Below are 8,716 nucleotides of genomic sequence, written 5' to 3' on the forward strand. Positions count from 1 at the left end.
TATGTTGGGTGATATGATGATTGGATTGTGTATAGATGTGAACTTTTGCTTGCATGATAGATTTTTGAACTCTAGCTTACCCTTTCTCTTTCCATGTGGATGGACTGCGATGATCATACCTTGTATAGAAGCAGGTCAGGGTTAGGCTGGAGTTAACTACTGTTGGATACTGGAGTTTTATCCTAGTATCAAGGTTACGATTCCAAGTAGCTAGTAGTATGTGCTTGACAAGCACTAGGAGAATCTTATTATTTTGGATGACTATATATACATAGAATTACATTTTGTATAGTTATGTGGTTTTATTATTATATATATACATGTATGTATGTGTTATCCAATTTAATAGCTTATCTTAGCCAACTAGTGTAGTTAGTGTGATTCCACTAAGTATAGGATCCGCGACGATTTGTTACACTTTTATGACATCAAAGCCGATCGAGTCTTTTGGATGCTTTATGGGGAGTGATCATTCTAGGTTTCTGTTGTGTCATATCTCTGATATGTGTTCTAGTTATTGGTGAGTTGTGGTGGTACCGTGATTACTAAATGAATGTTTGAATTCTTGTAGTATGGTGAGGCCTCAATATGATCATATTGTTAGGGCCATGGAGATGATTGCCATGGCAATGCAGCAGTGGAGTGCTCACTTTGCTTAGATAGAGGAGAGTAGAGCTGCAATTGAGGTAGCTAGATCAGTGGTTACTCAGGATGGGAAGGACTTGGCAGTTCAGAAAGTGTCAACCTCCCTAGTTTAAGGTAGATTCAGATCTAAATGTTGTAGACCATTAGTTATGTGAGATGGAGAAGATCTTCAATGTTTTGGGATCTTCTAATGAGAGAAAGTTGGCCTATGCGGTGTATATGCCAGTGGGTGAGGCAAAGTAATGGTGGAGAGGCGCCAAAAAAATGCTTAAGAGTAGAGGTGCAGTTGTTGACTGGGAGTGCTTCAAAAGGGTGTTCTTGGAGAAGTATTTCCTAGATAGTGTTAGATACTCTAAGGAGATTGAGTTTATGAAATTACAGCAAGGGAGCATGTCTATTTTTGAGTATATATGCTATGAGGTTTGAGTATCTTGCTTGTTTATACTCTTAAGCCATATCTGAGGCTTGGAGATGTAGGAAATTTGTTGAAGGCTTGAGACATGAGCTGAAGAGGGTTATTATACTAATATCGATAGTGAAGTTTCCTGCCTTGGTTGAGAAGGCAAAAACTATTGAGAGATTGGAGTGTGGTGGTGGTGGTGGCAATGGCGGTGGAAAGGCTGCCAAAGTTTAGGATGGATCATCAAGATCCAAGAGGGGAGGTCAACAGAGGGGACCCTATGATAGGCCTATACATTCATAGAGGGTTGCTATCAATAGGGGACCTCATCCTATTACTCCTTAGAGTAGAGCACAGTCTGTGCTTTAGATGTGGAAGATCCCACATGGTCAGTGTTCCCATCAAGGGAATGTTTGCTACTGATGTGGTCGATTAGGTCACATTTCTAGAGATTGTCAGATGCCACCGACTCCATTTGGGAGTGCCCCAAGGCCTGTCAAGCCTACAACTACAAGGAGAATATTTTCTTTATCAGGTGCATAGGCTTTCACTTTATCAAATTTGGTGAAAGAGAAGGGGAAGGCAATAGGTGATGATGTTTTATTCATGTTTGACTCTAGTGCTACACATTCATTTATATTTGTTGATTACGTGAGGAGGTTGGGTTTATCAGTGTCTACCTTGCATGTGGATTTATCTCTGTCTACTCCGGCTTAAGTCTTTGTGGTGACGTTGGAGATGTGAGATGTGTGTGAGATGTCCGATAGAGGTGTTTGGTAAGAAGTTTAGGGTGAACTTGATTTGTTTACCCATGGTCGATATAAATATCATCTTGGGAATGGATTGGTTATCTATCAATCACATTCTTATAGATTGTGCTCGGAGAGAGTTGATGTTTCCTTAGTTAGAGGATAAGGTATTAGTGTCAATTGGTCAGGCTAAGCAGTTGATGAAGGATGGAGTTGAGTGCTTCATGTTATTTTCTGTCTTGAGTGTTGAGATAGAGAGGGCCATCATTGGGATTGAGGTTTTAGAGAGAAGGACTCTAGATTTGTGAGCTCCTTTTTCTCCCAAACTTATCTGCCCAATTCCTTTCTTCCACTAGAATACTAATATCTCCCGTCTTTTCTTAAAATTCAGGCTAGGAAGCTTATTTTTGGTGGATTGAAGTCGTCAGGTTGACTGCTTGGAGTTTCCTCTTCTTCTCCCTTTCTTGGTTGACTTGGAGTCACATTCAAGTAAGGGAAGCTAGATTGTAAGTAGATTGGTTGCATTTGAGTTTAGAAACTCAAATTGGTGCATGGATTTGGGGATATTCTGTTGAATTGAGGTTTTAGTGATTTCGGGCTAAAACGAGATTTTAGTGATTATGGTGCATCAAAGGATTGCGTGTTCGATTTAAGCTTGTTTTTACTTTCCTTGAGGTCTATTGATGATCTTGTATGGATTACATGTGGTTGAATCTTCTAAATTGTAGGTTTTGGATAGATTTTTCTAAGTTTAGGTGTTGCGGTTTGAGTTTGCATCGAGCGCGTGTTCAAGGTGTTGGGCATGCATTCATCAGAGGCAGCCATTTCAAAATCGCATCGAGCATGAGGTTAGCCTCGTCGGGCGTGGTTTGTGATGGGAGTCTCTAGATGAATCGCGTCAGGCGTGAGGTGGACCACACCGGGCGCAATATCAGATAATGGTTATGTGGGAGAACTTACTAATATGGTGTCGGGCGCATGGTTAGGTGCGTTAGGCGTAGAGCAGGGTATAAGGTCAAGGGTTATTCCCTTAACCAAGTATTGGGGAAGGTGCGTGGTTCCTTGTGGATATAGGTAGGCGAACTCCACATATGACTTGGTAATGTATTTCAAGATCGTAGTAAGCTTGTACCCAATTGTGTTATACCTTACGGTGGAATCGAACTTCTAATTGTGTAAGTGACACTGTTTGAGTAAACACCTGGGAGGATTTGATATCCCGATTTGTTGTTGACCCAACAGGACGCTTCGGGCGTAAAAGTGGTCAGGGTGATTTCGATAGGATTAAATGTCACTTATACTACTCTGTTGTTAGGGGATCTCCTAGGTGAATGCGTGACGACGTATTAGATGATTGATATGCATTAATATCTATCATGAATTGCATTTACTATATGATTATTATGTGATAGATTGCATTGTTTTGACTTTATGAATATGTTGGATGATATGATGATTGGATTGTAAAGATATGGAATTTTTCTTGTAAGATAGATTTTTGAACTTTAGCTTACCCTTTTTGTTTTCATGTGGATGGACTGTGATGATCATACCTTGTTTGGGAGCAGGTCAGGGTTAGGTTAGAGCTGGCTTCTGTTGGATACAAAAATAATTCGCAGGAAAGTTTCTTGCGAATTTTTTCGCAAGATATTCTGCAGGAATACTTTTTACAAAAAAAATTAAAGAAATTACTATAAATTCTATCAATAATTCTTCAACTTTTGTGACACTCTTACTACCCCAACACATATATTGTAATAATGTAAATAAACTAAAGAATAAAATTTTCAACGTTGGTAAAAGGGTTCACATAAAACATTCATAATTGTTTTTCAATATCCAAAATATTTTGAAAATGAAACTTGGAAAATAAAACATAAGAGGTTACAAAATGTTTTCAAAATAATAAGCACAACTCCATATACAAATAAAATCCATGTCCTAGAAATCCTCTGCCCCGATGTCACAATATCATAGCATACCCATAATTCAACTGTTGGCATTCTAGATGTCACTCATAGTCAGATCTTCCTCACCTAAAACATCCACAAGTTGTACTGTGAGAAAAGAAAACATCTATATGGAAAGCACACAAGGAAAAACACAACATAATCCCATCATAACTCATTACTTAATAAAATATTCACCAGCATTTATATATATATATATATATATATATATATATATATATATATATCATAATTTTTCAATCATTCATCATCTTCACATCTCAATTCACAATTACATCAATTCATCACAATCCACACAAATCTTACAATTAACATTATGTCAAGGCCACGCCACATCTGACATAAGTGATACGGGTTAATTACCTCACTCATCCCACACCAGGCCAAGGTCACGCCGTCCTTGTAGCATCACTTACCCAAGGTTCGTGCCATCCCTGGTCATTAGTGTGAGGAATCACAATCATAATCATATTCACATTCATCAAAACATCTCATCTTATAGCTCAATTCTATATCACATACACACAACAGATAAGTCCAACAAAATAATAGTTCACATACCTCTCAAGCAATTCACATTTAGATCATTAATTTTTATCATATAATATAACAATAACATTTATAAATTAATTTAATACTCAACTGAATCACCAATTTAGTAGAATCTTAACTTAAACAGTAAAATCCTCAATTTTTTCAAAACTTAACTCACAGGCACTTTTCTACAATTTCGTTCTTTCTCCCAGATCATCATTTTTACAAATTAATTGTATATTCCTAATCCTCAACACATGTAAAATCTAATGGGATCATCAATTCCTCGAACATAAATAATTATAAAATTACCTATAATCCTACGGGCTTCCTCCTCTACCCAATTTTCTCATGTAACTTTGCATACAAATAATTCTTTTTTCCCCCGTACCTCGATAAGTAGTAGCAGAAACTAAAACAGAGATCTCTTTGGTCTCCTCCTCTAAGTGTCCCTCAGTCTTTAGAGACTGTAGAAGAAAAAGAAGTCAGAACTCAAAGAAGTCAAAACTGAAAGGTGTGCTTTCGGGAGTGCCAGAGTGCTCTATTTATAAGCATCAGGAGTGGCTGGAACGGCCCGTTTCAAATTTGGAACGGCCCCTTCTGGACTCTTCATCATGTGTAAAATTTCACATCCAGAACGACCCGTTCTAGGGTTACATTTTAACCCATAACGGCCATGTTTGGAACGACCCGTTCCCAACTAGGGTTATAGGCATTTTTGGTGGTTTGGAACGCCCCGTTCCCATCTAAGATTTGTAGGCAATTTTAGTATTTTGGAACGGGTCGTTTCCAACTAAATTACCCCTATTGGGCTTTGGACCTTCGTACAATCTGTGAAAATCGGGTTGTTACAACTTTCAAATGCTCACAATGAATTCATCCGAAGCATTTGTTTCCATGCCTTTATATACTCTTTAATTATTTTATTTTCAATCGATGTGGGACTTGAAATTTTTTTAAAATATTAAAATTATAAATTTTAAATAATTTTTTTATTTTTCCTGCGGATTAAAATTGGCAGGAAAATTCACAGGAAAAGTTACATGCAAAATTTTTCTACCATTTAGTAAACATTACTTGCAAATTTATTTTTACAAGAAACAAAATAAAATTCTTACAATATTTTCTGCAAATTTTTACTATGAAAAAAAATTTCTATGATCATTAAAATTGTAACAAAATTTGCAAAAATTTCTTGTAAATTATTTTTTGTAAAAAAATTTGTAAGAAATATCTGTAAATTATTTTTTAAAAATAAATTCGTAAAAAAAATTTGCGAAATTATTATTGCAAGAAAATTCGCAAAAAAATTTTACAAATATTTTTTTATAAAAAAATTCGCAGAAAAATGATACTTTTCAAGTAATGTGGTAAAGAAAAATAATAAACCAATGTTTACAGTGTATGCTTTTACACTAATTAAGACCCCGTGATCCAATTAATTTATGATCCTTATTCTTTCTCGTGTTTGATGAAAATTTTCTCTAGTACGATAAATTGAGGTAGAAAGGTTTGTTACGATTTTAGATGTTGTAACCTTTGAAAACCATACCTCAAATGCCTTGAAATTAATTAAATCGAGCCATCAAGTTGAAGCTGGAATACTTGCATATGATTTCTTCGTTACATTTAGTTTAAATGAATAGAAAACTAGTACGCATCGGAACCGGAATTGGATATTTGAATTTGCTTCGAGTATTGTAGAAGAAACATTATTATCTCCGTATTGTAGTTGCAACTCAATGAATCCAACCTATCACATTAAATTATGTTTTTGACCAATGCCACCGGTTTTAGACGAACATAACACTTCAATTATAGAGCACTAAAGCCACCTCCTAAACTAGTGGGATCTGTATCACAAGGTCCATTATATAAAGACTTGAATCCTAGCATATCCTCCATCCACATCTCAGTTCAGTTAGCACTTGGCACACAACCCCACATCTTCAAATATGGGTATTTTGTCAAGTTTTGGTCCTTTGACCATTCTTAGTTTAGTTCTGGTAATTGGGGTCATTGTCACTGGGGCTGAAGCTAGGCCAAGGGCATTCTTTGTATTTGGAGATTCATTAGTTGATAATGGAAATAACAATTACTTGGCCACAACTGCACGTGCTGATGCTCCTCCTTATGGAATTGATTATGCTCCAACTCATAGACCAACTGGTCGTTTCTCCAATGGCTACAACATTCCTGATCTTATCAGTTAAGTTTCATTTTTATCATCCATATATATATCATTCAACTTTTCAACTTTTTTGCATATAATAATTAACATAGACACACATATATATCTAACTATTTGGATTGTTTCAGGTCAACGACTTGGTGCTGAGTCTACATTGCCATACTTGAGTCCAGAATTAAATGGAAACAGGCTCCTAGTCGGTGCCAATTTTGCTTCTGCTGGAATTGGAATCCTTAATGACACAGGAATTCAGTTTGTAAGTTAATTATTAATTACTTCCTAGCCAGTTCCTATACACATATGTGTGCTCTCTAATGTATAAATGCATGCAACTTTTGCAGGTTAACATAATCAGAATGTATAGACAGCTAGAGTATTTTCAAGAGTACCAAAGAAGAGTGAGTGCTATAATTGGAGCTTCAGAGGCAAAGAGTCTGGTGAATCGAGCACTGGTTCTCATCACTTGTGGTGGCAATGATTTCGTAAACAACTACTACTTGGTGCCAAATTCAGCAAGGTCCCGCCAGTACCCACTGCCTCAATATGTCAAGTATCTCATCTCTGAATACCAAAAGCTTTTGCAGGTAACATATTTTATTTGTTAATCAATACTTAATGTGTTGACTTGAGAGTTGAGATCATAATATTATTTTAATTTCTCATATATATGTTGCAATTGCATGCAGAGGCTATATGATCTTGGAGCTCGCAGAGTTCTTGTGACAGGCACAGGACCATTGGGTTGTGTTCCTTCAGAATTGGCCCAACGTGGCAGAAATGGACAATGTGCTCCTGACCTTCAAAGAGCTGCACAATTGTTTAACCCACAACTTGAACAAATGTTACTACAACTCAACAGGAAAATTGGAAGTGACGTTTTCATTGCTGCAAACACAGGAAAAATGCACAACAACTTCATTAGTAACCCTCAACAATTTGGTTTTGTTACATCAAAAGTAGCATGTTGTGGGCAAGGACCTTACAATGGTCTAGGGTTGTGCACACCACTCTCCAACCTTTGTCCTAACAGAGACTTGTATGCATTTTGGGATGCATTCCATCCTTCTGAAAAGGCCAACAGGCTCATTGCGGAGGAAATCATGTCAGGCTCTAGAACCTACATGAACCCAATGAACCTCAGCACCATCTTAGCATTGGATGCTATCAACGCATAAAGATAGACGAACCTAATAATTCTAGCACTAGTATTGGTCTTCCATGCTAGTTCATGGCGTCTCTCTCTTTCTACTTTTTTTAGAATATTGTAATTGTGATTATCATATTCCTCAGTATAAGCGAGGAACAAAATTATTATAGGAAGAGAAAAACTTCCATTTACCAAAAGTAACAATGGAGGATTTAAATGCAACGTTCATTCCAGAAGCCACATATGTTATACCGTCCCTTAAACCCCTTTACCGAAGTGCACCCGAGGCAATTATATGGAAATACTACTAATTAATTTATGAATCTTATATTAAAACAAAAAATGTTGTTTTACGATCTATAGCTATCTTCTATAATAAAAAGTAAAACAAAAGAGAAAAATTTAGATGAAGAGAAATATTAATGTGAATTTAAGTCTAAACTAACTTTATTGATATTAAGATATGTTAAACTGTAAGTTGATTGACATTATTAAGGACGTATTTTAAGATAACATTCAGATTATAAAAATGTCAACCAACATTGCATCTGAAATGTTGTTTATTTTAATACTCGCTTAATCATTAAAGTTTTGTCCATTAAAAACTTCCTAATTAGTTACGAAGTAAAGATATTTAATAATTATCATTATCCTTGATTTATAAATAATTTGAGACTTTTATACATATCGAAATAAGCTAAAAAGCATATGATACAATTCAATGAGAAATGCTACTAACCATAAGTTCCAAGTCAAGTTTTAAGTATATCCTTAATCACAAACTCTTCCCACTTCTTGCTCAAGTATTTTCCAAGTTTGTAAAGAAGATATGCTATTTAGCATCAGGTTTGTGTTGCCTTTTGGGTTGATGCTACTTAGCACCGGCTTAGTTGACAAAAAAAAAAAATTTTGAAGCTAAAAACAAATTTAATAGGCTAACCCTAATCTGCTTAAAAAAAAAAAAAAAAAAAAAAAAAAAAAAAAAAAACCAACGCTATTACTGTCTCAACTTGAGAGCCAGTGTAAACGGATGCGAAAAATTATTAGCCAATGATATAGAGATGGCTTATCGTCAATATA

General features: G+C 35.8%; 1 protein-coding gene across 1 annotated transcript; it reads left to right on the plus strand.

Annotated features, from left to right (window-relative positions):
- The first annotated feature begins 6,195 nt into the window (after window positions 1-6,195).
- On the plus strand, window positions 6,196-7,872 carry LOC145954189 (GDSL esterase/lipase At5g33370). Its single transcript, XM_083067970.1, has 4 exons — window positions 6,196-6,506; window positions 6,618-6,745; window positions 6,831-7,073; window positions 7,176-7,872. Exons 1-4 carry the CDS (start codon window positions 6,254-6,256, stop codon window positions 7,662-7,664), a joined length of 1,113 nt encoding a protein of 370 aa, XP_082924096.1. The 5' UTR covers window positions 6,196-6,253; the 3' UTR covers window positions 7,665-7,872.
- Window positions 7,873-8,716: the final 844 nt, after the last annotated feature.

Source organism: Cajanus cajan, chromosome 2 (assembly GCF_000230855.2).
Source record: "Cajanus cajan strain Asha chromosome 2, NIPB_CcT2T_4, whole genome shotgun sequence".
Lineage (NCBI taxonomy): Eukaryota > Viridiplantae > Streptophyta > Magnoliopsida > Fabales > Fabaceae > Cajanus > Cajanus cajan.